Consider the following 26,585-nt stretch of genomic DNA (forward strand, 5'->3'; position numbering starts at 1 on the left):
GACGGGGTTTTTTTTATTGCTCGTTTCACTCGCCTCCATAGAAATGTATTTCGCTGTCAGACATTCAGAAGACTGATAGAAAGGGCGCAGAGTGAAGTTGAGAGAAGATCAGAGAGCTTTTTTTTTAATGCTCTGAGATTTGTTGAGTCAGTGAACATGTGAGGAGTTAATCACCATGCCAAACAGAAGAGCCAGCGTCTCATAGTCGATCCACTCCACCACTGTAACAAGGCTGGGTCTCTGTGGGAGAGACAGAGAATGTAATTACACAGATTTATCAAGAATTTCTGGATCTGAAGGGGAAAAAAACAATAGGACAAGGTTAATAAATGATGATCAGACACGTTAACAGTGTTAAACTTTTGGGTACGGCTGTGTCTGAACACTGCTACAACTCCTCGCTGGCCCAGTTCCTGCTTCATTTGCCACAGCAGACAAAAGCACAGGTGGAACTGGGACCACGAATGACTGCTCTGTTCCCAAAGCGTCCCACTGAAGAGAAAATGTCCACTACTCTCAAACTTGGGCCAGTGACTAAATTTGGAAACGCATAGATGTTAATGAATGACAGAAATTATGATCAGAAATGAATCCTGCAGTTTCCGCTGGTTTTGTCTGTATTGTGTGGCACAAAACTTACAACCAGTTTGCTTACATGCCTGAATAACTGTTCAACCATAACTCAAATACATGAATCATATGTTAAAGCATTCATAATGTGTTCTGAAGGTACCACTGCATCCCTAAAAGAATCAGTAAAATCAAATAGTGAGAGAGACTTACATTCCCGATGATAGACAGAGCAGCTAAGGCTGCCAAAGATCCCAGCATAGCAGCCAGGGTGCGGTGCACAATCTGAAAGGACAAAACATTTACCACACTCACTTCTAAACAAACAAGCCCTCACCTTCACATTAACACTGTAAATAAGCTTCAGATTTTTTTTAGCAGTGTTAACATTCCTGTTCTTTCTGATGCCGTCTCAATCTTCTCTCGACTGATCTGTGAGGCATCTCTGGAGGAAGGAATGGTTTGAAAAAACATTTCTTTAAAACATTTCTTGTTATACAGTAGGAGTCACATGCCTGGCTCTTTTGTCCATCTGCATCACCATCCTCCTGTGGCTTTGACTAAAGAAAATCATAATCCTAATGTGAAAAAGAACACTGTTTTTTAGGATATTTTAAATACAAATTAGTCTGTTTTGTTGGTAAATAAAATACTTATTCATTTTAACTGTTTAATTTGAGGGAAAAGGGCAGAAAACAGTATTAGAGCTCCGAACAATCACAAATAGGCAGGCAAACACTGATAATTATTTACATCTGTTATTCTTGCGTGTTCTATTTGATTTTATGTTACAGAGGTGGTCTTCTGTGAGGTTTTCTGCTGCTACCGTTACTGATATTATTCTCAGGACTATTATAAATAAGAGAAAGCACCTGTGTGAATGACAGCTGAAGCGATTGGGATGAGGACTCAAGAAAGTCTCGTGATCCACAAGATCTATAATGGTTTGTCATTTTTATCTAGGGTGAACTATCAAAGGTCAAGAAAATATCACATGAGGCCGTGATGAGCACAAATGATCCTTTAACATTTCATGTTGTGTTCAAAAGACGGATGCTTGTTATTTTGGGATTTAACTGTAACATTTCTGTAAATTATTTATTATGTAGAACAACTACTGTGTATATAGTGAATATAGAAAGCAAACTGTTTAATGATGAAAACACTGCTTTTTTACAGTAAATCAGAAATCTTTTACTGACACAGTAAAAGTGCATTCATGTTGCAAAACCATCAAAATTTGGCTCCAGGCACGAAATGAATGAATGAATGTTTTTAAAAGCCAAAAAAGACATTTTGACATCTGAATTACTCTTGATTTTTAAGCTTTAATTGCAGAAATTGCAGAAATAAAATTTTACTTAACACTTTTACAACATTTTATGCCACTCTGTGTGTTCTCAGGAGCTTGGAAAGAAAAGTGTCTGGACTTCCTTAAGTTTCTTCAAGAAGTTTCATCTGAGAAGCTTCTTCAGTTCTAAGAGCAGTTGGTGGAGTGAGCCAGATTTTAAGCCCAATGGGAGTGTCCCCCAAAAGGGGTTAGACCACGAAGACCTGGATGACTGAAAACCTTCGCAGACACTCTGTGTCTTTTTTGCACGGCGTACGAGGCTTTCTTTAGTCTATTTTATTTCCTATAGTTAACATGTTTTTATTGACAGATCTGACTCTATTTTTTTATTGGTAAAAATAAGATTTGATTCTGCTGTCAGTTAAAAACAACAGTATCACAGTCACAGTGTCTTTAATGCATTACCGACCTTTGTGAACTGCTCAGCACTAAACTGGGTCTTGTCACTCACAATGAATAATAGCTCAGACGCTCTGTAGACATTTATAATCTATTTGTCTTAATACTTCTGCTTAAATAATGAGTAAAGTGGAACAAAAGCAGCCAAACTTTCTTCAGCCTCAGTCTGTGTCAAAACTGACAAAATAAAAATTACATCACAGTTCTTTACTCCAGATCTTTTGGAACATTTCACTGAAATGCCCATTAAAAAAAAAAAATCACAAACTGGTGCCCAATTACCAACACTGACAAATCCCTTTGTTTGAGCTCAGCATTCAGAATACCCTAAATGTGAGAGACTGCATGTGCACTCACTCATTAGGAGGCCTGTGTCAAGTTATCAGACTAGAGACTAAAAGCATAACTCTGTGGAGGAGTGAGACATTAGCAAATGGAGACCTGACAGCGCCAAAGTCAGACAGCATCCTGATGTCTGAGTGCTCATGCACTGCATGCTCATCTCTTTCTGAGACGATCCCTCTGTCTTTGAATTACAGCTTCTGTGAGAGGATCTGTCAGTTACACAAGCGACGCATGAGCGAGCGTGCAGAGTAAAACTGCGCTGTCATCTCTCACGGTCTGCGCTTGACTTTCATGTCCCAGCGACCCCGTCGGTACAGTTTAGTGAGTTCACATGCTCTCAGACAGAGGAGTCCGTCTGATTTAAACAAGCAAACGCTGAGTGGAAGTAAAACGCGAATCTAAAGCCACAAACCAAGAACCTCCTCAACGTGATAGCCGCTGCTGTGTCAGAGATCGATACTCATCTGATGATAAAAGTCAAATCTTAATCATCCATTAATGATGCGGATCAGAAAATTATCTGACTGCTGCCTGAAACATGCATTCTTCTTAGTGTCCAGCAGGGGGGAGGTGCTCTGGTTGCAAAAAGACTTTTGGTTGCATGGATGTTAAAAAGCTCAACCAAAACAAGACATGTTGCACTGCTGGTCATATCATATCAAAGTCCTAAGTCAATTTACAGTGTTTTTGGAGTTTTGTGTATCTAAATACTCTTGGTTTTCTAAGTGTTTATATTGTTTTATGTATTTTTCCCCTTAGTGCATTTAATCCGGTCTTGTTTTAGAGTTTAATTCATCTGTGTCAAGTCTAATGTTCACTCTCCCTCTGAAGTGGGGGGGAGCATGCAATCTGTTCTGTTTGTTTGTTTGTTAGCAGTCTATGGTCCACAGTTTCCAAGATATCCTGATCAAATTTTGTGTGATGGTAGATATCAATAACAGATTGAGCTGATTTAATTTTGGCAAAAATCAAGTCAAGGTCAAGGTCACACCAAATTTGAAATTCAGTACGAGCATTTGACCTTCATTATTAGCACCCAATGTCAAAGTTAACCTTGAAAAAAAAATTCAAGAAACCACCACTTTATGTTTTTTAATTGAATGCCCTTTGATGTCACAATGACTACAAAGTATTGCAAAATCATACACTGCATATCTGAAAATGTCACGTTTTAACAGCTGAAGATTTCAGCCAATTCTGTTCCAATCATATGGGTAAAGATAATAAAATATATATGACTTTATTATGTAATGATTAAAGGTCATAGGTCAAAGTTTGCATGGCTGCATGCTGTGATATAAACATTGTAAAACATCACAGTTTTAGTATAGCCCTTGACCTTTAGGGGGAGCTCTATGAGCTTATTTTATTTCCTGCTTTATTTTGAGCCTTGTGCTTTGCTTTTGTCTCCTCTTCTGTGATTTAGTTCAGCTGTCTATCTTTCTCCACCTGTCTCCACTTCCTCTACTGCCATACTGTGTGTTAATTTACAGTTGCTGCCTCCCCCTTTGTCAGAGCATCTGTTTTCCTTGGTCTAGTGATTCTCCTCAGTCTGTTTTCAGGTTTTCCTCATTGGGCTCTGTTTTGCAATCAATCAATAAATGACTTTCTTTAAGTTCAGCACAGTCTGTAGTGTCCACAGACCCATGTCAACAGAGCTCATCTTTTAGTCAATTAAGTGAATTCTTATTGGAAAATACAACATATAATATGAGGAACACTGTCATTTTATAGTAATTTCCATTTTAATCAGGGTTTAACAGACACAGAAGTAGCTTTTTTTTAAACTAATAACATAGCTGCCCATTTCTGCGCGGCTGCTGTCATCTCTCTGATTTAATTGTGTTGGGAGCAGTCATCATTCAGTGTTGCCAAATCCCAGTCCAGTACTATGTGCAATCATAGACACACTTCGGCACCATCAACTGAGGAGGGCAAAGTTTAGCAAAGGGTCAATTGTCCCGCTCTGACAGGTGCATCGAATCTAATAAAGTTAACACAAGTGGGGCGGCGCTGCCACTGAGGCACAGACTGCACATGCTCACTGGCAGAAGAAGAAGTCTAATCAGGCGAAATAACAACACCTGTGGCAATGAGCTACCGGTGAGGCTCTTTTTTTTTCCTTGACTTGGCAGAGTAGGAAAAGCACAGGTGCTGCTTATACCGTTAACGATTGCTCTGCTCTATTTCAAGTGTCCCTGCAGGCCATAGGAGTGTGACAGTGAGCCAGCATGAACAATATCAGGAGCCTGAAAGTGGAGCAGCTGAATGGAATTCAGCCATAATCAATTTTATAAATCCCACCTGTGCTCTTTTTTCACTGACAGTGAAATGTTTTTAATTCTCGGATTAAAAAATGATGTCTGAACTAAACGCAGCTCTGGAGATTCACAGTTTCCCAGTGGTCATTCTGATGCATTGAGCATACTTCTGTTTACTTTGTGCTCGTAGCATAAGAAATATCACACGTGCGGTCCAGTGTTCTTGTGTGAGTGTGTCGTTGTTGTTCGCGGGCCGCGCTGAACTGTGCGTTACACATTTCAAACTAGGCCACAGACACCGAAAACAAGCTCGTTCATCACCCGTAAGAGAGCGTGAGCACCACAGGCTATTTACCTCAAAGATGATGAGAACATAGACCCCGGCCAGGATGATTCCAGCGATGGCCACCTGTGTCTCCACACTGACGTAAAGCGACTGGTGGGTCATGGATAGCGGCACCACCTCGTTATCCTGCAGGAACGCCTGAATTGTGATGGCGATGGGATCACTGTGCAGGAAATGAAATGGGAACAAGAATGGTGGGAATGATCATCTTTCATTGCTTTTGTTGGAATTACGACCGTCTGTCAGAAATCTATCAGCAAAGACAAAACACCAGAAACACCTTAAGTCATATAATACTTGCCATGCTCAACAAGGCTGTCAAGTTATATTGTTTAATTTGCTCCTTTTCTGTGGGTATCATAGCGCTTTCATAATCAGTGGCACCTATCAAACACATTTTATTCAATTAATTGTTTTTCATTTAAATTTATTTCTGTGGGACTAATTCACAACACCAATCATTACAGTACATCACCTACAGTAAAGTCTTTATAGGGAGACACAACAGGACGACACTCTATGCAGAACTTAGTGATGGTGGGGAGGATGAATTCCCTTTCAACAGGAAGAGACCTCCAACAGAACCAGGCCCACAGAGGGGCAGCCATCTGCCATAACTGGGGGGGAGTGAGGGGGAATAAAAGAGAAAAAGAGGGACTACAAACAGCACAAAACTCAAGCCGCAGAAGAGAGAAGACAAAAGTTAATCATGTCAAGGAGCAGTGGTGAAAAAGGTCTCAGTGCATCATGGGAAGTCTCCCACCAGCCTGAGCCTATTGCAGCAAAACTAAGGGATGGTTCAGTCATAAATATATGAACTTTATCAAAAAGGAAAGTTTTAAGCCTAATCTTAAAGAAGAGAGGGTGTCTCCTGAATCCAAGCTGGGTTCCAAAGAGGGGCCTGAAAGCTGAAGGCTCTGCCTCCCATTTCTATTTTTAGAAACTGTAGGAACGACAAGGAGCTTCTTAAAGCTGATAATAAAGAATTACATCAGTCCAGCATAGAAGTAACAAATGCACGAACTACTTTTTCAGCATCCCTCTGAGACAGGATGTTTGTGATTTCAGTGATATTGATAAGATGAAAGAAGGCCATCCCACAGAGATTTGTTCAATGTTTGAGCCCCAGAAACCTCAGAGCTGAGACACCCAGGAGGGATCTAGTCAGATGCTCAAGCTGGCTCCTTTTAAAGTGAAGGAGCAGCAGCTCTACTTCAAACTCTCTGTGCATCGTATCTCAAAGGTTCAGCCCAGAAACTCATCTCAGCCATTTGTATCTGCAGAGCTCCTGACCAAAGGCAGAGGCAGGAATGCGGATCAAGTCGAAAACATGTCCAGGCTTATCAAGCAAAAAAAAAAAAGCCAAAGAAAGTGACTTTAAAATAAACCAGAACAGAGAGTAAAGAGTTGCTCTCTTGAACCAGCAGACAGTCCAGAATTGCTCACTGGATATATTGTGCATGTCTCTGACACCAGTGGCTTCTAACCTGGATAAATGTTACACACTCTAAATGATAAATGCACACACAAAGAGTCAGAAATATGACAGTAAAGGTGGTAGAAAGCTTGCAAACTACACTGCTTTAAAAGTCAGAAAGGTTAGCTTTAAAATTATTATTGGTTTTGTTGTTTTTGTATATCACATAAACAACCCCAGTGATAACCAGAACTTCTTTTAGGCCCGTGTGACCATTAAAACCAAGGCGGTCATATCAATATACTGTATTCTCAGTACCTGCTGAGCATCTCAAAGGTTTTTGTTTCCACTATCTGGTCGCTTCTTTCTGCATGTAGAGGGATGGTCCAATTATGAGTCACCTGTTTACAAACAGCACAGTATAAACGAGGCAGAATCTCATTAGTGTAATAATACTGTGAGGAAGATGGAGCTCGAGGCTGCTCTCACCTGCTGAGTCCTCCTCCGCCGCTGTCCTGGCTGCTCGGTCTGCTCTACCTGGATGAGGATGTACTCCTGAGTGGTCAAATCTATCATCCCCCCTGCAAAAGGCCCGGCCACCTGTAGCTTCAGTAAAGCATTGTCCCGAAAATCAGTCACATTCATTGCTGTGAGACGTGGGCGGTCAAGAGAAAAATCCGGACACGTTGAATGTTTTGTGCATTTGAAATGAACGGGGGCATTAAATCCACGCCCGGAGTGTGTTAACATGGCTCATACTCGATGTACAACAACCCTGCTTCATTTTCCAGCCCTCTCCTCTTTGCTGTGATCTCAGAACTAGTAGGGCATGTCTACGGTAAGTCACTGGAAAGGATACAGAAACTCTCTGTGGGAGAGACTGCCACCATCCTCCAGGGGTTGTCTCGATCAGGATACATGCTGAAGAACAGCTGGAACCAGAATAAAGTCATCGGTATATTTTATAAAAAACATATTTTAAACAGGATCACAGCAGGTACTTTTTAGTGACGACACACTGTGCTTTATTTACAGTGTTTACAACGGAAAACAGCTCTGACGCTTTGCCCAGCTGGAGCTGCACTGTCTCTGCAGACAGCTCCGCTTCTCCCCTGCGTCCACTACCAGCCAGCCATCCTGCCACACCTCTCCCTCCTACACCTGAACCACAAACCACACCCCCCCACCACAAAGATGCGCTACACAGATTCAGTGGATGCAGTTTTTATGAAAATGGACAGTGGTCTCAAATGTGGTGTTTTATTTTATTTAATCCAGTGAAGAGTAAACAGACCAAGAGGTGATTAGCTAAGGTTAGTATTAAAAACCAGAGGAAAGCAGCTGACCTAGCTATCATTAACTTTCAGTGATTTCAGTAATACCAAACAGCTTTTTTTGTAGTAATTAGGTTTTTACCATGTTATACTTTCCATTTTATTATGCGGTGGTGTCTGTTCTACAGGGACATATATACTTACACTGCAGAGAACAACAAACGCAAAGATGGTGGCAGTTTTGGAGACTTTGAAGCAGCATCTGGAAAGACCAAAAAGTGGATAGTGAGTAAAATTGAATGAGGTTGGTGTGATACTATTGGTTTTAAACCAAGAGGCTCAGGCCCCATAATCTGTAACATGATAATGATTATCTTTTTCCACTGGCCCTACTTTTCCTTAAGCACTTTTATCTGTTTCTCTGAGGAATAATGGCATCACACTGAGGGATCAAATGCAGAAAAGAAGTTGGGACTCACTTCACATTGCTTGTGAATCTGAAGCTGAGGTTGAGGTTGTCCAGAGGGTCGTACTTCTCCGAGGAGCTGGAGCGCGATAGCGACAGGCTGGTGACCTCACTGCCCAGCCGATACCGCCTCTCCACGTCCAGGGAGCCGTTGTTCCAGGGCTCCTCAACTCCAACAAAGCTGGGGTCATGTAGGGTCATGTAGGTTATGCTGGAAAATGAATAATCACAGTCCCAGCCCTTCATCAATCACTAAAACCTCAATACAAAAAAATAAACAGAACACTCAAAGGCAGCAGCTGCAGATTGCAGAGGTCTAAAATTAAAAAATGTTTCTCCCATCATCCCATAAGTCTGTTGTACAACCCTGTAAGAAGGGCAGTACAACACACTTGTAGGATGAGTCATTTCATTTAATACAACCACTAATGTTCCATTGTATTTGTGCCTAACATGAGGCATTAAAGACACACACACACACACACACACACACACACACACACACACACACACACATACATGTTGGGTATTCATATCTTGTGGGGACATAATGCTTTCCCTAGCCCCTTAGCCCTAACACTAACAATTAAATATGAATGCCTAACCCTAAACCTTACCCTAAACCTAACAATAACCCAATTGTAACCCTGTCATTAAAACCACATTCTGAGTCTCAAAAATGCCTTCAAACTCGTGGGGACTGGGACTTTGGTCCCCATAAGGGCTGTTGGTCCCCACAAGTATAGTAAACTTCCAATTTTTGGTCCCCACAATGATATGAATACACGTTCACACTCACACTCACACACACACCCACACAGTCCACTTTTAAGGAAAAATATTCAGAAGCATATAAAACTGCTTCGGTAAAAACCTTGGAGGTTAACAATGACAATTTCCAGATAACATATAATAAGACATTACAAAAAAACATATTTATGAAATTTTTTAAAACTTATTAGTCATTTAAGTGTGTTTTTTGATTACTAAAGCTTATTTTTCTTGAAGCTACAGCAGATCATCTGCCTCCACCTCACCATATTCCAGCATCCTCCACTGCATGTCCTCCATCACTACATCCATTAATCTTCTCTGTGGTCTTCCTCTCTTCCTCCCTCCTGTTACACCTGTCTCCCTCTCATTCACACACATATATTCTGTCTTGCTTCTACTGACTTTAATCCTCTTCTCACCAGAGTATCCACCTCTACAGGCTCTCCTCCAGCTGCTTCCTTTTCTCACTACAGATCACAATATCATCTGCAAAAGTTAATCGTGACTCCTGGCTGACCTCATCTGTCACAAAATGGGTAGTGTGGGTTGCAAGTCCACATCTGTGTAACTGTTTGTAGAAAGCAGTGTCACAAATGATAGATTCTGATATGACCATTGTACAGGTCAGTAGTAGATGGAACAAAATTATTATAAGTGAGGTTCTAATATCTCAATTAGCTGCTCAGTATTAAAAATACTGAGCATGTCAACATAGCATAAAACTTGAAATTTCTAATACATTAAGTGCTAGCTGGTTGTATGTTGTCTGAGAAGCCTCCTTAGAAATACTGCATAAGTAACTCTGATCATATTGTCTTCACTCTGATCCTGACTGATAACCCAAGCTCAAAACTGCTTGGAAGCCACTAGCAGAGTAAATTTGCACTTTTGTTAAGCTCAAATGAAAATGCTGGCTTCACACTGCATGTTTGTATGCGTCTGCATGTGTGTGTGTGTGTGTGTGTGTGTGTGTGTGTGTGTACATAAACTATGAAGCATCACCCTAAAAAGTCAATGAAGCCCAACACCCTGCAGTTCCAGTTCTGTCCACTAGAGGCTGGCTCCAAAGCTGAGCCAGTGCCCATACACTCCCATCTTAAAATGCCTTTAAAAATAGTTTCATTCTACATGACAGCTGAACTGAACTGTGCCTGTTTGTCCAAATATCATCACTTCTGGCTTAAAATAAAAGCCTGGCAGCAGCTAAGACTCACACAGCGAGACTCCACAATCAGTGGATGACCCTGTTTTGTCATAAACTTTTATCCAGTTCATGACTCATGCACTGTAACAGCTAAGAACTGCTTGCTAACAATTGCTAAGTTGCTAAATACGGTGGAAGTTTTTTTTAAGAATGAACTGAATAAACTGATTATTTATCTTTTTTACCTAACCCTATGTGTAATTATTATTTTTATTTCATTTTGAGCATCTTACGGTTTAGAGCAATATGCCAATGAAAAGCCTGAGGAAAGACTCACCTGTCATCTTGAGAGAATCGCAGCAGAGGCGACCTCTCTGTGAGGTTGGCTGAGTTTGTTTTTCCTCTGAGGATGTTGACAGCACTGAAATTATTCCTGAAACTACAAATGCAACAGAATACAATTAGTTTTTAAAAAAGGGGTTAGAAAGTAACCAAACAAAGCGTTTCTGAAATATGATCCATTAAAAGGCTTTATCACCCTGCTGCTGCATCCAGTAACCTCTTATAATCAACAGCCACGCATACACACTATATTTGTTTTCATCTATCATATTATCACATGCTGAAAGTGCAGTATCAGTGGTCAAGTTTAAACACCGTAATCGACCGTTTCAGGGAACCCACAAGGTGGTGGCTGTTTTAATGTGTCCAAACTGACGTAAACCTTTGAAAATGGAAAGTCCCCCTCAGCTAATCCTATAATCTTCAGGTATTTTAACCTTTGCTTGCCAAAAGTTTTAGGTGATTAAACCAGTCTGTGACAGAATCAAGTTCTTTTCTTTTATATAACAATATTTTTTTACAATGTAATGGGAATTGATTACTGTATTATTATAAGGATCAAGAAGTCGGGTGTCCTTTTTGTGACATTTCTATTAAATTTCTATTGTACTCAGAGAGATTTCTCCAGTTATAAAATATACCTCCTGTATTTGTTGTTATTGAGTTAGTGGGCTTTATTGAACTCATCACAGACAGTTTTTTGAAGGTGTTTTGAAGTAATGAATGCGGCAAGTTTAGTGGATAAAGGACAAGATTACATCTGGCAAGTCTGTCCCATTAATCCTTCTGATACTTTTATACATCCATAAAGAGATGGATGGACACCTACAACCAACAGCCATCGTGACCAACTCATTGATGAAACTAGACTTATTTTTCACTTAAAAAACTTCTACCATTTGAATTTCCTGCAAAAACAGTGTGTGTTTTTTTCTACTTTGTCTAAACTATCGTTTTACCTTCTCTCTGGAAGTGGCTTAAACCTGTATTCTATCAGAAGGCCACTAGGTGGTGAGAGCTATCGGTGCAAGAAGATTTTGATCCTGTGGAAGTTTATGGGAAAATAAATTTCTGACCTCTGACCTTCTTGAGTTAAATATTTTCTGTAAATTTTGGTCATACAATGTTTCAAAATAGGGCATTATCTATGATATGAAACATCAGTAAGCTTGCAGGTTAACAGTTCCTCTTCACATTTTCTTTTTTTTTCACTGTGCACATTTTTCAGTTCATTGAGGCATACCCAGTGAATTAAAGGATACACCTTATTAACCTACCAAGAAAGCTTGCAAGCACTAGTGTTAGCTGGAAACTCCCCGAGTCTACCCTCACATCTAAGCTCAGTTTTCAGAGCAGCAGTCCACAAATAAAATGGGTTATATCATGGTGGCTACAAGGGGAAGACATTTATCCTTCATGCGAAATTCTGGCCATTTCATTTCATTTATTTAATTATTTCACACTTGGTTCAACAGCCAACTGCCATAAAGTAAACAATAACCGTGTGTCTTTCAGGTCAAGAATTCAGAACACTTGTCCTCTAAATGAGCATCCGTTTATGTTCCCATTGTCTGTCATATTTCCTTGTTTTAGTCTCCCTTTTGTTTTTTCCTGTTTTATTTTGTCAATTGATTTTCCTGCCTCCAGGAAATCTTTGTATTTCCTCTAATTCCTTCATTGTTTCTACCTGGATGTTGTCCTACAACCTTGTGTATGTGTAGTCTTTGTATATGTAGTGGAAAATAAACAAAAAAAATTAAAGTCTGTTTTTTTTATTATTAGTCCTTTATGTAATAAAAAAAATAATTTTAAAAAACAGACTTTAAAAATTTGGGGGGATGATGATGTTTAAAAAGTTCAAATGAAGGTTTTAAAGTGTGGCGCTTCAGCATGATTTTCTTTTAGTTCAGCTCAGCATTGTCTTCTTATGTCTGTATAACTGTTAATACTAAAACTATAGCTAACTATAGTTAGCTTGGTAACCATTAAGTCATGTGGCCAGATCTGTCACATGACAGATGTTCAAACCTAAAAAAGCTCAGACAGAAAGCTGTCCTCTGCTGGAGGGCACCACTTATTTTATTGAGCACTTACTGTCATGGTCCTGAGTCTTTGACCCAGTGTTGTTGTGTTTTTGGACTTTTTGACTCTTTGGATTCTGGTTTATTTAATATTCTAAAGTGTAGTTTATATTTCTGGTTTTGGTTCTTTTGCTTTGTGTAGTATTTGTATGTTCTAGTCTTTAGGTTTCTGTTACCATGCCTGCCCACTTTTTATCATTTACAACTGTAATTTGGTTAATGAAGCAGAAAAATACCTCACTTTAATCCCAATAACGTCACAGCCACAGGTTTGAGATTAACCCCACCCCACCCCTGGCTATCTTAGATACCCACCGACACACACACGTATGTCTCTGTCCGTGTGAATGGACATGGCTCACAAGGAAAATCAGGCCTTATACATTTATATTCATGCATGCATGAGAGGATTTGGCGAGCAGAGCATGTGTAATATGTTTCTGCATGTGTGGTTTAAATTCTTGTTATGTGTTTATTTGAGATAATCCAGTAAGAGAGAATGAGGGCTAATCTTCTGCTTAAACACACAAAAACAGTCTTAACCTGAGAAACAGCTGATGAAAGTAATGAGAATGAACCAAAGTTAAAGTAAAGATGTGTCACAACCAAAACTGAAAGCTGAAAGATGCCAAAACACTCACTTGAGCTGAGGGAGAAAGCAGGGTCATATCTCACTGGTTTTAAAAGCTTCCTGTCTCATGTACAGGCTTTCCTTTTGGCCTTGTCACCTTCTGTTTGTGCTCAGTGTGTTCAATGTTCCCTGGTTTTGGATTCCTGCTTTGTTTCCTTCGCCTGGACTTTTTCTTGATTTTTGTTCTAAACTTCTTCTTGGTTCTTCTGACTGAAAAAGCTGTTTCAGCTTTTGATTGTTTGCTTGTTGTAAACAGAAGACTATTGGAGAGAACACGAATTTAAATGGATTAAATTCATTCTGCAAAGAACTGTAGCTGCGGCCAGGTAGAATTATACCTTATTATTCTGTGCTGTAAAGCTCCATGTTCCAAAACTTGATGCGTTTAACAGGATTCATCTTAACCTTTAATCAAAAAGCCTTGAGCAGCTTTCTTTCACTCCCTCTTTCTCACCTAGAACTTCAGTCTAGGGAAGGACCCCCAGCTAGACCCCCTACAGCAGAGGTAGGGAACTCCAGCTCACAAGAGCCAGTGTCCTGCAGGTTTTAGATGTGTCCCTGATCCAACACAGCTGATTTAAATGGCTAAATTACCCCCTCAACATGTCTTGAAGTTCTCCAGCTGCCTGGTAATGAACTGATCATTTGATTCAGGTATGTTGACCCAGGGTGAGATCTAAAACCTGCAAGACCCTTGATGCCTGGAGTTGCCCATCCCTGCCCTACAGTATCTTTCCCCTCCAATGGTGGATGTAATTCATGAATGATGGATGAGCATGAGAACACAGTAGTTACCCGTCCTCTTGTCGAATGGGGACAAAGCCCTCAGTGTGGATGACGCACTGTCCTGCAGACTGCTGCAGCTTCTGGGTGTCTAGCCTCTCCGAGATGCCCTCCAGCAGACACAGTTCCCCGAAGTTCCCTGCCACCGCCTTCGGTGACCTGAGGCTGCTCCTGCCCTGATGGCCTTGGGATGCCGTCTGAGACATTTCAATCTCCAGGCTGGTTTTGTTCTCCAGATACATGGTGAGACTGCTGCAGGGGGAAAACAGTGGCTTTATCCTTCTTTAAGATGCTGTGACTTACACAAATAACTCCGTGATTGCTGTTCACTCACAGACTGTGTATATAAAAGAGCAACTCCTCATGGTGTCTCACAGCACTTCTTTTTTTTATTGACATATAATGATACAGCATTGATGTTTTTGGAGCAGAGTTTTCCCTGTTGCCTTCTTAGCTTTTTAAAACCAGGTGTCAAAACCGTGGAGTATGTCCAACAGTGACATACTGTTGGACAAAAAATGCAGTGTCAGTCTCAAGTTAGGCCAAACCTAAGGTATCTCCTGCTTTATGTGCATTTTTAGCTCTAATGGGGCCATAATTTCACAAAATCAACACCATGCTTTTTATTCAGTAAGGTTTGGAACATGTGACTGAGACCATAAACGCAGCAAGAAAGAGTTTACTGTGCTCTGGGGAGATGAGGGGTGCATACTGACGACAAATTCTTCTTGCAACCAGAGGAGTCGCCCCCTCCTGGACATTAGAAATAGTGCAGTGAAACAATAAGCGGTGATCCAGGCCTTTGAAAAATGTTTTTAGGCCCTAAAATTGGGATGTGTCCAAACATTATGAAGACCATGAACACCAACATTGCTCCTCAATTTTAAAGCAATATCAAAGCAGCACAATAACTCGTGCTGAGCAGCCACTGATCCCACGTGTTGATATGCTCCTTTGAATTTTTACCCAAAATGCACTTTCTGAAGAAAACAATGAGCTAAAAGTGCTTAAAGGTTTTAAAGAGTGAAGAGAGAATACACTGGTGTCATCACTGATTTAATGAAGAAGTGGTGATGTGATCCATGCTTTTATTGTTGAACAGCAGCTATAAAATCCCAGCAGTGATTGTGGTTAAATCTCTAAATTATACTTTGCACTCATGTGATGAAGTATTACATCACAGCTTTGCAGACCCAGACGTTACATTTCTATTGCTGAGTTTCCTCTGTGAGTGAAAGGGGCCAGCAGAGATCCTCATAACTGCTTCATGTCAGAGTCTGATATTCTCTATGATGGACATTCAGTGGTTTTCATGATAGAGCAACACAGCAGACACGGTCTTCATCAGTACAAAGGCTTCATGAGTTCAGGGAGATTATTTCTCACATGAAAGGGGACAGGAAGTCACATGTGACTTTTGCTACTATAATACCGCTTTCAAGGAAAGACTACAGCACAGTCCTTCCACCCAAACACTATTTCATACTGAGCTGCAATGACCAGTTGCATCATAGAATCAACAAATATTTCTATAACAGAACTCAATATTCATTTCAGTTCTTTGTTTTTAGGGAAAAAGCCAAAGGAGTCTGTGCATCTCTGCGACATTTTTATTATTTTGGATTTTGGGTGTACTTCTGAACATTGCTTTATTTTACAACTTAGAATGAGGGAAATTGTTACAGGAATTTTCACATTCCTGTAACAATTTTCCTCATTCTAAATTTGGACTAGAGAAGTATAGTCGGACGGTAACAAAGAGAGGGAAGGTAGTCAGAACAGAGGGGATTGCACTACCAGAAGGCAAAAGTTGAGGACAGGTACAAGTACCTAGGAACCCCACAGGCAAATGGGAGCCATGAAGAGGCCATTAGGAAAGCCACAACCACTAAATACCTGCAGAGGGTCAGGCAAGTCCTGAGGTGAATGGGAAAGACACAGGCAATTGGCACCTATGCCCTGGCAGTGACCAGGTACACTGCTGGAATAATAAGCTGGCCAAAAGAGAAGACGGAAGCCACTGATATCAAGACGAGGAAGCTCCTGACTATGCATGGTCAGGTCCAGCACCCCGAGACTGTATGCTAAGCGAAATGAAGTAGACCAAGGACTGGTGAGTGTCAGAACCATGGTCCAGGTTGAGAAAACAAACATTCACAAATACATCAGGAAGATGGTCTCAACCGACCCCGTGCTCAGTGAATACCTCAGGCAGCAGAAACCCAAGAAAGAGGAGGAAGAGGAGGAAACATCATGGAAAGACAGGCCCCTGCATGGTATGTACCACCAGCAGATAAAGGAAGTGGCTGACATCCAGAAATCCTACCAGTGGCTGGACAAAGCTGGACTGAAAGACAGCACAGAGGCACTAATCATGGCAGCATAGGAACAAGCTCTGAGCACAAGATCCATAGAGACTGGGGTCTGCCACAACAGGCAAGACCCCAAGTGCAGGCTGTGTAAAGATGCCCCTGAGACAATCCAGCACATAACAGCAGGGTGCAAGATGCTAGCAGGCAGGGCATACATGGAACGCCGTAACAAAGTGGCCGGCATAGTATACAGAAACATCTGTGCCGAATATGGCCTGGAAGTCCTGAGGTCAAATGGGAGACACCCCCTAGGGTGGTCGAGAATGACTGAGCTAAGATCCTGTGGACAAGCAGAGGAAGATGGCCGTAGTGATCGACGTAGCGATAGCGAATGACAGCAACATCATGAAGAAGGAACACAAGAAACTCGAGAAGTACCAAGGGATCAGAGAAGAGCTCGAGAAAAAGTGGAGGGTGAAGGTAACAGTGGTCCCAGTGGTAATCGGAGCAGTTGGTACAGTGACTACAAAGCTAGGAGAGTGGCTCCAGCAGATCCCAGGAACAGCATCCGAGATCTCTTACCAGAAGAGTGCAGTCCTAGGAACAGCAAAGATACTGTTCAGGACCCTCAAGGCCTCTGGTAGAGGACCCGAGCTTGAAGGATAATGACCGCCCACAGGGGCGAGAGTGGAACTTTTAATCAGTAATTTGGCCATTCAAGATATTTAGGTTGAATGTTCAAATCAGTTGACAGATTACTTAAATATGAATCAAAACTACAGTGAATATCAAACCCTGGTATGACTTGAAACTATGTTACTAGGTCTAACCAATAAGATTGCTGGAAAATTCCAAAACATGTGATGGTGGTCAGCTGACCTCCATCACATGCTTTGGACTGTTTACATTGTCTCCAGCAGTGTCCGGATTCAGACCTAACATTTATAGGAATTTTCTTTTTGGAATAATAATAATTTTAAAAAAAAGAAAGAAATCCAGCCAGGAAAATTCTTTCTTCCGGGTAGAACTGGAATTACTGCCATTTATTGTACATTTCTTTAACCAGTCTTCATCTGTTGCTGTTATATATGCTTCCCTCACCCACTTAATACAGACATAAAAGGGGAAAACTGATGAAAACATTCTAGATGCAGGTTTCTCGTGGATGCTCCCATCTACACATGAATAAAAAATATTAATGATGCTCACATCAGATTTCCTCTTAGTTTTAATGTTTCCATCAAAGAGGTGGCTCAGCATGTTCATGTCTAGTCATTTGTTTCAGCGTTAGAGTTCAAACTTGGAGCACTTATTGTTCACATGCGTTTCCTACGCCTCATATTACATTTGTTCTGCTTGTCCCATGCTTGTGATGTGGCTCAGAGAGGAGAAAGAGACTTGTGTGTGACATCTTGCCTGCAGGCTGCATGTAAAAGCAAACACAAACTGCTTTCTTAAATTCTCCACCCTCGTTCACAGCAATTAGAAATTCAGCAGGACAGGAAGCCGTAACAGCACGGTTCTCTGACTCGGATGTTTGCAACTTGTGGTTTCTTTCAATTGTAGTATTAGGTAATGTCTAAGCAGTGAAATATAAAAGAGCATGTTTCATCCATTCAGCAGACATCATTTAGAAATCCGTGGAATGACTGAGGGGATTTTTACAAAGCTACAGCACTACTTATAGAGCAGAATTAGGGCATGAGGCTTAAAGCCCTGAAACAAAGGCCAACACTGTAGTGTAACAGAAGCACATCCAGGCTTTAAATTCAAGCTTTTATTTTGTCAGGAAACAGGTGAAAAATGTCAAACTCACCTTGATGAATGAAGACAGAGAACTCGATTTTAGATGAGGATGAGGATGAAGACAAACAGGAGGATGATGATGATGAGGAGGAGGAGGATGGCAGTGCTCAGTTGATGCTGATGTTGAGCCAAAGAAAGCGGAACTCATTCAAACTGATAATCCGACAAAAGGTAAAGAGTGATGGTCTCACATCTGCTGGGGCTCGTTCTTTTCGATGTTATTTGAGCACAGGGACGTGATGGAAGGCGAGAGAGGCTGAGGTGTTTCGTGTCCTCTCGGGTGCTCTCCCAGAAAGGAGGGAGATGTTCCTGAGGCGCAGGCTCTAGAGGCGCTGAGGAGGGTGGAGGTTCTTAACAGAAAGCTTTCCCATTCAGTCGCTCTTACTCCAGTTTTTTTTTTTTTCTTACAACCAAACCGCCCCCACCCCCCTGCTTCACATCCACCCCGAAAGCAACTTCATTATGTTATAGATATACATGTATAATAGATTTTTGCTCTAAACAGAACTTTAAATGTGCATATAGATGTTTTAATGTTAATGCTGTTTTTGTAGCTGTGTGATAAATTATCAGAATATTTGCAGTTTCTTTTTTTCTGGGACGGGGGGGGGGCTGTCATGTGGAAAGCAATGGGTCTAACTCATCACAGCAGGGAGCCTCAAAGCCACAGATTTAAGGCGAGGAGGGGTCAGTGAGGTCAGAGACAGACAGGATTCTGACAAAACCCAAAATTTTAGTTTAACATCATTTACATCTCATCACCCCCCCCCCAAAAAAAAAAAAATCTGTCAAAAATTGTGGAGCTGCAGCTTCTATGGTGGATGTTTATGACTAAAAAAATGAGAGAAAAATGGCTTTTTAAATTTTTTTAAAAAAGAGAAAATTATTTGAACTGTCTGTGAAAGTGAAGGAAGAAAAACTGATTAATTAAATATCATTGAAAATGGTTGCTGATGCAAAAGGTTACTCACATTCCTTTGGTTAGAAGTCAGGGGTTTTTATATTTTGAAAATGTGAACTTTAATCAATTTAAATGAACACTCAGAATTTAAAAAGAAGCTGAAGCTGTTTTTTTTTTTTTCATTTTACTAAACAGCAGCTAAGGTCAGGACTGGGCACTGATTTAAAAACAATTTTTTCATTTCATCTCTTTGTTTTGTGGCCTTGTTTTTCTTCTACATTTTCCCTTTATTTAAATAAAGAAAACGGAATTTTAAAAACAACTAAGACTCTTTAAAATTCAAGGATTTGCAGGACGCTTCAACAAAACCAGGGACTGTATCTTTAATTTAATCTCTTAATACATTTGCATTTGACCCAACACAGCTGAGCAGATTATGATTTTAACATCCTGCCATCCATGAGTAAAAGCTAGTGAACCAGACTAACAGGACCTAAGTAATTAGAAACTCCCACCACTAAAACCTCCAGCCTATAAAAAATGATCTGTTCAATGAACTGAACACAAACAGTGATACAAATATATTTCTAATAAGTCCCCTATCCAAAAATGATCTTAAAGAGTTCATTCTCAGAAGTCTCTGAAGACAACGTCTCCCATTGAGCGGTCTGAGTCACCTGGTCTGGACTCGCGGCTGCCTGTGAGGATAAAGCACAACAAAGAAGATGTCCCGGGGGGGGCAGCTACGCTCTGGTCTTGTGGGCTGATGTGAGACGTCGTAGTGAGAACAGAGAAATCACATGAACGACAGAGAGGAGAGTAAACTGGGAGTCTGACGGAGGTTTAACCGGCGTCACCGCGGCGTCAGAGTGAAGGAGGTTTTCGCTGCTTTGTGTTCATCTCATCAGGACTGAGTGCTGGATGCTGACTGGTCATGACAACGGAGTCATGTGATGCAGCCTCACACAAAGCAGAAGTTAATGTGAATGAACTCCTTTAGTTACACACTCATGTCTGTGAGCCCGACTGAGCAGCAGGCGTTCAGAGATGTTCAGCTGGGATAAATCTGCTTGAACCTTGATCTGAACGCTTGGTTAGCTGTCTGCTGAGCCAGAGAAGGTTTCTGAGTTGGTGGCACATGATCCTCTTGATCTACAGAATACAAGAGGAGTAAAAACAGTGCAGGCCTCCGAACTGAATGTGAAGGCACCATCTGATTGTCAGCACTCTGCTGACGAGCCTGATGATGCTGAAGTGAAATATCTAAGGGTCGAAGTTCACTTTTACCCTGTTGAGGGCATTTAGACGTTGCGCTGATCTGCAGCAGTTAGTTTTTCTGTCTTAATGATTGTGAATGTATTCTTCTCCTCACTTCCTGTCACGTATCTCCTGTTTCACCGGTGGAGCTTCATATTAGACATGACCAAAGTTTCTCATGATGAGGTCAGTGTGTGCACAATAATCCCTGTGAGCTGCAGACTGCTTGAAACACTCAGTTTTTTTTTACTCTTTGCTGTTCATGAATTCAATCTCAGGAACCTCTAAAAAGGTGACCAGCCTCATAATCAGAAGACAGTTTCTCAAAGAGAAGCAGAGAAGCCAGAACAGCTTATTTTAATTTCTGGGTGAACTAAGGGGCTGCACCGAGGCCCAGACAAACACCCGAGGATCCAAACATTACTCTTGTATAAATGTTTTAAGATTTTAAATTTGAGTTGGAAATAGTTTGTCTTTTTGGGGTGGGGTATAAAGTTTGGACTGATCTGTGCACATAGCTCTGTAATGAGAGAATCAGAAACATTTAAAGCTTTATGAAACCAAGGAATGAAAGGAAGATATTTGGGAACTGAGGAAACCAGTTAGTCTCTTTGACAGTCAAACCTTGTTAAAAGGATGCAGCACGGCATCCAATTCAAAATGAGCATTTGTTCTTCAAAAACCAGCCTCATTTCTCAGTTTAACATTTGGTACTTTGTCTTTGGCAATACATTTTTTGCAGATCATTTCATTCTGTTCTTTCATGTGACACAAACACGCAATTGTATGACCAGTATTGAGTTTTTAATGTCACTCCCCATCCCAACACTCTTTCATGCGTTGCCTTTCCAGGAATTTTTTCTGGTTCACTGATCCACATGACTTCAGCCACTTTGAACACGTACGTTAGACTGCACCGATCCGCTCTGTTCAGCTGGAGAGACTAATTTACGCGTTTATATTCAGCACGTCTGACTGCTTTGATGTTTTTTCACCAGTTTGTCATGTGTCATTCACACACAAAGCATTTCAAACTGCTCCAACCTGTATGAAAAGTGAAATGCCAGGAGTACAATTTGGCAATTTCGTGGGTTTAAAAACAGGAAAGTGTTCCCGACAGTAAAACTACGGCACAGAAACGGCCCTCTTATTTTACAATGCTGATTTACAGTGATGAGTAAAAAGAGGGTTAGAGATGATAAAAACCTTTGTCACCCTCCCACCCACATGCAGTCACATGCTATGGCTGACCCACAGGGCTGCCTGCTCACCCCGAGCAGCATCCCTCAGTCCACATGATCTAAATACAGCAGCCAAAACCTTCAGCCCTCTCCTGAGGAACCTGCTCCCAGTGCAGGAGACACACATCCTCTCCACTCTTAAGATCAGGCTTCAAACTTTCCTTTTTGATGAATTTTGTAGTTCCTCTGCTTCCATCTTTTCACTCCCTGTGCATTTATATGACACCACTGCAGTCAATGATTTAGTTTCATCTTGGTGTAGGTAGCTAGGGCTTCTTCTTCGCTACAGTGTTGCCTCTAAACGCGACTCGCTAGGTTTCCCATATTATGAGGTCTTGACCTTACTGTGTAAAGTCCCATGAGATAACTTACGTTATGTTTTGGTATTACAGAATTAACATAAAACTGCTTAGCGTGATGATTTGCGGAACGCAGTGCACGCTCTCACATGACCACGGGAACCTTTTTTCTTCTTGCTGAAACCTAAATGGCTATACTTAGCTGTAATTCCCTAGTAACAGGTTAAAGACTGTATCCAAAGATGGACATAACCATTACCTTTTTGCAGCCTTGAGTGTTTCGGTTGAAACGGTGCATCAGAAGTGATGTCATTCACAGGCCACACCCTAAACATACATTGCTTCATCTTGTCTTTTACGCTGCATGTTCTGGAATTTACAGAATTCATGGACCACTCTAACCAGTTAGTGGGTTAAAGTCCCACTAACTTATCTTGTAATACCTTTCAGTGGATACGATTTTATCGTGCATCGTCACAATGGACCGGTACTTATGCTTTTCTGCTCTGAGCACTCGAGCCCTTTCTGCTACAAGCCTCATTCACAGAGTCATACAAGCAGTATTTTCAGTACCGAAGCACTTTGTCCAACATTCACTCATACTCCAACAGATGCACTTTCAGTTCAGTAATTTGCCCAATTCAGTTGGGGATCGAACCACCAATCTTCCAACTGGTAGGCGACAAACTTTCTCTTGAGCCGCAGGATGCAACACTGCATCCTTGCAATGATGCGCAGAGGACAGTACAGGTTTTTTATACTTCCTCCCATAATTTTGACATCATTGCACTGAAATGATAACAGAGGGCTGCTGTCACCCCAGGTCACCCTTCCACTACTCCCCTGGATCACACTTCTAATTCCAGTCCTAATAATCCCTTGCAAAGACTTGAAATTGCATTTATTCTTATATAATATTAAACAAGTTTGCCACTTTTGCCTGACAGGACACTTTTTTCCCCACAATTGAGGCAGGAATCTAATCTGAAATAACCAAAACTAAAAAACAAAAACACATTACGACTAAAGTGCTTTAGTAGAAATATGGCGTTTCCAGAAAAGTAATCCGCTTGAATAAAGGTCATTTAGGGGGAAATATTAACCTCCACTTATGTTACAGACTATATAGGACACAGCTGGAGATGAAGGGCTCAGCCGTCCTCCCTCTCTGCCTGAAGCCTGGACTGTAGTGAAAAGCACCTGACTCCCAGCAGAGTACTGTACGTGGTGAAAAAAAAGGACTAAGTCCACAAAGAATGCTAATGATTTCTAAGCCAAGCCTTCAAGGCTTCATAAAACAGAGGCCTTTTTTATTTTTTTTTTTTACCTCTCGTGACTCCACTTAACTGTGCATGATTATGCAAGGTGGAAGTCAAAGCCGAAGACATTTCAGAGCGGTTACTGGAGCTAAAGACACCATAAGGAGTCTGTACGATCGTGTCTGATCGCCTTGTTCCCAGGACATGAGAGGCGCTGCCCTCCCGGTGCTCAAGCAACAATCCCCTACAAATAATCATGGGAGACTTCTTTAACGCTCCGCCGCCATCAAGCTGTGATGTTTGTGCCGCATATTAAAACGGATTCTTCAAGAAGTCAAAGAGAAAATCTGATCGGCTTCTAGCTAGAGCACCGCCTCTTGTAAGATGAGGACAACAAAAACAAAAGGATAGAGCGGTTTCATGAGGGCGGCCTTCAACTCTTTCCAAACATGACATTTATGCAATAACCTTAATCTGCAAAACGATGTCTGAGAGGAATAAAACTCAGAGAACTGAATTTCATTTTGATGTGAGCTTGTAGTGATTTGTGTTTCACACAGAAAACATGGGATTAATCAGATTACATTTAATAAGCAGGAATGAGACCTGTGAATACATGGCACAGTCGCATTATGTACATTTGTTAAGGAGATGGTGCACGGACATGGTTGAGGGGAGGGGCGGGGTACAGGAATCTTAAAATGATCCTTCAGTGGGCTCGGACTGAGCCGGGTGAGAAACACTGACTTTAAGTTAAAAACTTTCTTTAAATTTATTATAAAGAAACATTACCAAGAAACAAAAACACTACTGTTTTTCGCACATGAACTTCTATATACACCCTACGGAGAGGAAACTCACACAAACCAGAGGGGATCTACCACAGTGCTAGGCTGGAGCCTGTTTTTTTTTAGTTCAGCTGGAATAATACACATAATTCTGTAACACAACAATCAGAAACTAACCCAGAGTGAGGCCGTGTTCGTTCCTCTCTTTAGCTTATAACGCTTTTAAAGCTCATTGCACACCCCCGCCCCACCCACACACAGACATTTGTGTCTTTGCAGTGTTTCTATGTATGTGTGCATCGACACACGAGGCCAGCAGTCTCTCTGCGGCCCTTCAGTGTCCCGTCAAGTAATCCTGGGTGGAGTCGGACGCGAACGAGTCGGCGTCCTCGTTGTCGGAGTCCTCGCTGCTGTCGTCGGCCGCGGGCTCGCCGGACAGGGCGATGCGGGCGTAATCGTCTGTGTCAATGGACTTGCAGAAGTGAATGGCGTACTTCAGCTTCTCTTCCAGGACCTGTTTACACGAGTACCTGGGCAGCTTAAGCAGGAAGAAACACGTGTAGGACTCCGGCAGGAAGTGGTCGGGGGGGTTGTACTTATCCAGCACCTGAAGACAAACGTGGAAGATTAATTTTCATATTTAGAGCCCCAAAATAACTTTGGAGCTTTATTTTATGTATTTGAATCAGGACGAGAGATGTTCCTGCTGATTCTTTAGTCGAATAAAGAGGAGAAAAAGTAGTAGTAGTAGAAAACAATGTGGAACAATTTCAAGGACGAGGTTAAACACAAATGTTTATCTTTGCATGTGCACACGCGTCAGATTAGTTACAGCCTGGCTACATGTCACGGTTACACGTCAGTTTACTGTGACAGTATTGCAGAAGTACACTTGTCTTCTGCAGAGTTCACAGTACAACATTTGTGCAGGTAGTGGGTGACGCAGAGTCAATCATTTCACTCCCGAGAAGCGTGAAAAAGAATCAGGGGACAGTGTTTAGGTTTCTCACCTGCACCACAAAGTCTCTTCCCCGGAAATCAGCGATGGTGCGCGGCAGACGTGTGCGGCCCCAGACGAACCTCAGGAAGAGAGACCTCTCTGTGTTTGAGAAGGACTCCATCACGTCCCAGAACCACTGAATGAGAGGTGCTGTCGGCTCCACCCCTTTATAAGTGGCCACTGACTTCAGCAGGTGCAGCGGGATGTCCGGGCTTCCGCACACCTGCGAAGAAACAAACACATACTATAAAATCTGCACACAGCCAGGGCACAGATGTGACTTCACAGCCTAGAGCTGCTCTCCCTCACCATCGTTTCCAGCTCGTAGCCAGTGAAAAGTGACAGCAGGGGGACGGGGACCACTCGAGCCATTCCCTCACGCACTGCAGACACCTGCTCATCAAACTCGTGGAGTCTGCAGGGAGACAGAGGGAAACTCAAACAAGTGCAAAGCTGCTTTCACACATGCACTGCAGACCTGAACGTTTATAGGCCTTAGAATGATGAGACATCAAGCGACCTTTAACCTGCCAGCTAACCAGGGCATCAGTTCAGATTTGGTGCGTTAAAACTCAGTGAGTGGGCGTCATGATTCACTTTATCCAGAAACCTCCATCACCTAAACCACACATTTCATGCAGTATGAACAAGTCTGAAGCAGACTACTTCCTGCTGTGGACTTAATGTGAGAGAGGAGAGCTGTGGGAGATTTGCTAACCTGATGCTCCAGGAACTGTCCAGAGCTCATTTGTGAAAGGAGATTATTTGTATGCAGTGAGCATGTTCACTCACCTGTAGTTGATGGCCAGGCGGACGTATTCTGCACGGTTCTCCAGGGTGATGTGGGAGTACTTTGAGCTGAGCTGGATGTCTTGGCCGCTGGCATTGGGCACGGTAAAGGGCAGGGTCAAGGCCTCGAACTCCTCAGGTGTAGCCTCATTGTCCCGAATGTACATCAAGCCGGGAATAAAATCCTTATCAACCTGGAAAAAAACAGAGCAAATCACTGCTGGGAATTTGAACTAAACTGAGTAATAAACGTACAATTTAGCTGAACTTTACGCAACATTTATCCGTGTGTGTGTGTGTGTGTGTGTGTGTGTGTGTGTGTGTGTGTGTGTGTGTGTGTGTGTGTGTGTGTGTGTGAGAGAGCATGTGCCCACATCTCATTACCACAACACAATTCCCGTGAGCGCTGGAGTGATCCATTTTTTGGAGTCTTGTGCTAAATTCATTTCCCAGCTAACCTTTCCAATATCTCAGGGGCAAAACCACAAAACAAGGGCAGCTTTGTGAGGTAGAAGCCCTTTTTTCCACTCCACTGTTCCCCCAAAGAGGGCTCAGGAGCTCATGATCAGAGTTTGAGGGCAGGAGTTGACTCACACCATCTCTGAGACAAAAGCTGAGGTTATGCCTCACAACCTTCTTCACTTCAGCAAGTATAGATTCTAACCTTTCTGAGGAGCAGCACAGTATGAGTTTCAAGAAATGTCTAGAGAGGTCCGTACCACTGCAGAACAGCGGAGGGGCTTAGGTTT

At 41.8% G+C, this 26,585-nt stretch overlaps 2 protein-coding genes across 7 annotated transcripts in view; both read right to left on the reverse strand.

The window, feature by feature from the left end:
* The window catches only part of oca2 (oculocutaneous albinism II), a 53,625-nt gene extending 34,906 nt beyond the window's left edge, over nucleotides 1-18,719 (reverse strand). The window contains exons 1-11 of one of the 3 annotated variants that reach the window (XM_005478669.4): nucleotides 18,313-18,714; nucleotides 14,197-14,436; nucleotides 10,685-10,786; nucleotides 8,443-8,640; nucleotides 8,168-8,225; nucleotides 7,549-7,621; nucleotides 7,179-7,336; nucleotides 7,008-7,090; nucleotides 5,282-5,435; nucleotides 784-855; nucleotides 175-240 (exon numbers count right to left, since the gene is read on the reverse strand). In XM_005478669.4, coding sequence (XP_005478726.1) covers nucleotides 175-240; nucleotides 784-855; nucleotides 5,282-5,435; nucleotides 7,008-7,090; nucleotides 7,179-7,336; nucleotides 7,549-7,621; nucleotides 8,168-8,225; nucleotides 8,443-8,640; nucleotides 10,685-10,786; nucleotides 14,197-14,426 — 1,194 coding nt within the window. In that variant the 5' untranslated portion in view covers nucleotides 14,427-14,436; nucleotides 18,313-18,714. Of the gene's footprint in view, nucleotides 1-174; nucleotides 241-783; nucleotides 856-5,281; nucleotides 5,436-7,007; nucleotides 7,091-7,178; nucleotides 7,337-7,548; nucleotides 7,622-8,167; nucleotides 8,226-8,442; nucleotides 8,641-10,684; nucleotides 10,787-14,196; nucleotides 14,437-18,312 lie in introns of all 3 variants that reach the window. The other 2 variants (XM_019352256.2, XM_013275057.3) reach the window with 2 other exon arrangements.
* A 5,057-nt stretch (nucleotides 18,720-23,776) lies between these two features.
* The window catches only part of herc2 (HECT and RLD domain containing E3 ubiquitin protein ligase 2), a 52,456-nt gene continuing 49,647 nt past the window's right edge, over nucleotides 23,777-26,585 (reverse strand). For 3 of the 4 annotated variants that reach the window (XM_013275073.3, XM_013275072.3, XM_019351461.2), the window contains exons 88-91: nucleotides 25,840-26,030; nucleotides 25,357-25,462; nucleotides 25,058-25,270; nucleotides 23,777-24,654 (exon numbers count right to left, since the gene is read on the reverse strand). In XM_013275073.3, coding sequence (XP_013130527.1) covers nucleotides 24,382-24,654; nucleotides 25,058-25,270; nucleotides 25,357-25,462; nucleotides 25,840-26,030 — 783 coding nt within the window. In that variant the 3' untranslated portion in view covers nucleotides 23,777-24,381. The remainder of the gene's footprint in view (nucleotides 24,655-25,057; nucleotides 25,271-25,356; nucleotides 25,463-25,839; nucleotides 26,031-26,585) is intronic. The other variant, XM_013275074.3, reaches the window with a different exon arrangement.

This window comes from Oreochromis niloticus, linkage group LG23 (genome assembly GCF_001858045.2).
Source record: "Oreochromis niloticus isolate F11D_XX linkage group LG23, O_niloticus_UMD_NMBU, whole genome shotgun sequence".
Classification (NCBI taxonomy): domain Eukaryota; kingdom Metazoa; phylum Chordata; class Actinopteri; order Cichliformes; family Cichlidae; genus Oreochromis; species Oreochromis niloticus.